General features: G+C 38.8%; 1 protein-coding gene across 1 annotated transcript in view; it reads right to left on the reverse strand.

Moving 5' to 3' along the window:
* Nucleotides 1-1,919, reverse strand: part of DCT (dopachrome tautomerase) — an 18,350-nt gene that overhangs the window by 2,980 nt on the left and 13,451 nt on the right. The window contains 2 exon segments of the mRNA XM_031059551.1: nt 226-427; nt 1,895-1,919. The exon segment at nt 1,895-1,919 is cut by the window's right edge and continues 330 nt beyond it. Coding sequence (XP_030915411.1) covers nt 226-427; nt 1,895-1,919 — 227 coding nt within the window.

A 1,919-nucleotide genomic window follows, 5' to 3' on the forward strand; every position in this document is an offset into this window, starting at 1 on the left:
TGCCTGTTAAATAAACAGGTTCTTTCCACTTCTCTCCGAGGAATCTTTCCCGAACCAGTTGGGGGGAAGGGCCGTGTAGGTTTGCTTTCTGGAGGGGCCCCTCTTTGGAGGTTTTCTCCCAAATTTGCCCTAAACCAGGACAGATTCCTTATTTTATATATGCCTGTGCCATGGCAAATGTGAGCTGCCTCATCACTTGGTCAGGAGCAGCATCCTGGGACATACCTGGCAGGTTGATGGCATAGGTGTAGCCGAGCTGCTCTGCAGTTTGGAAGAGCTCGTCGTTGGCCACCGGAGGGAAAAAAGGGACCATGTTATACAGCCGGTTGTGCCCAATGGGAGCCAGCTCCTCGGGCCAAGCGTTGTCAGGGGGCTTGAAACGCTTCATCCACTCATCAAAGATGGCATCAGTAAAGGAGTGAAGAACCTGCAAATCCAGGCATAGGCACATGCATTTATTAAGTTCTTTTGGAAATCAACCACCTTTAAAACATACAACAAACACACAAGGTGGCTGGATCTTTTGAAAGAGAGAGGAGAGGGTAATCTAGTTTAGATGGGATTCACAGAATGGGAAATCAGGAAAGCTCATGAGAAGACTAAATTGATCTTCTGCATGGGACCTTTTGCTTTATACACCCTTGTTGCTGCTTGTTCACAATTAGACCTTTTACCAGACAGTTTAACACCAGCTGACATCAAATGGGCAGGTTAATCATCACAGGTGAGGAGCCACTGAGCTCATTTAGGTGAATGTGCCTTTCAAAATTATTTTAATCCTTCTCATCTCTGAACAAGTATGGAAAGTTGCAGGAAATTTGACTCCATCATGCTTATTCTAGAGCATGTGCCACCAACTCCACATCACCAGCTGCCCATGACTTTGATCAGGTGAGTTTATAGATCTAAAACTAAGACAGGAAAGCTGTTTCAGACAACTATTACAAATGTCTGAAACCAATTTCTGATGTACTCATGTTTTTTTAATTACAACCCTGGAAAAAACTTGGAAAATATCCTATAAAAATAATATTTTGAATGAAATTACAGTATAGTGAAACGAATTTCACTGTGTAAGAAAAAAACTCATGCAGGAATTAAAGAATTATTAGGGAAACAATCTGAAGAACCACTATAAAAGTATGTGGACCAATTGCTCAAAAAAAAAGGTTGAAAACTTAAAATAAAGGTAAGAAATAAATGTATCTACATAATATATAGATATAATATGTGAAAAATTTATATATGTAATGTAAACACTGCGGTTTAATCTAACAAAGAGGAGAATAAATTTGCATTAATTTACTAGGGGAGAAAGATGTATAAGCAGAGTTAACTACTGGCTTTTGCACAATGGCATTTGCACAATTATATTTGCGCTGCTCATGGCAGTGCAGCACTGTTCCAGTGCAGCACTGTTCCAATGCACCACTGAAATCATATTCTTTCTATTTCTTAAGATACCCTGACATTAGATGGACTTCCTTTTAGCTTGTAAAATTTAAAACAAAGAAACATACCACTCAATCTACTGCTTTAAAATAACTATCCCCACTTTCACCTTACCTTGTTGCTGTAAAATAAGGTTTTGTTGTTGTGTGATATAAGCCATTAGATTTAGATACCACTTAATGAAATTATTCTAGGCAACATGACTTGGAATAGCAGCTCTTCTCCCTAGAATATTATTTTATATTTTACAAATTACCCTGAGATCTTTTTGCTTTTTATTCAACATTTATGCAGGTGTGGCAGTGTTCAATAAAAGATACAGGATTCCTCCTTTTCTATTTAAAGAACTATTTCTTAGGGAATTCACTTTACTCATTCTGCAAATCTCTGGTGAGAAAGGTGCCTTTGAGCCCTAGCCATTGTCAATCACACTGAGACATACCACAAAGATGGGATCATTGGCAGCT

Source organism: Geospiza fortis, unplaced genomic scaffold (assembly GCF_000277835.1).
Source record: "Geospiza fortis unplaced genomic scaffold, GeoFor_1.0 scaffold84, whole genome shotgun sequence".
Taxonomy (NCBI): domain Eukaryota; kingdom Metazoa; phylum Chordata; class Aves; order Passeriformes; family Thraupidae; genus Geospiza; species Geospiza fortis.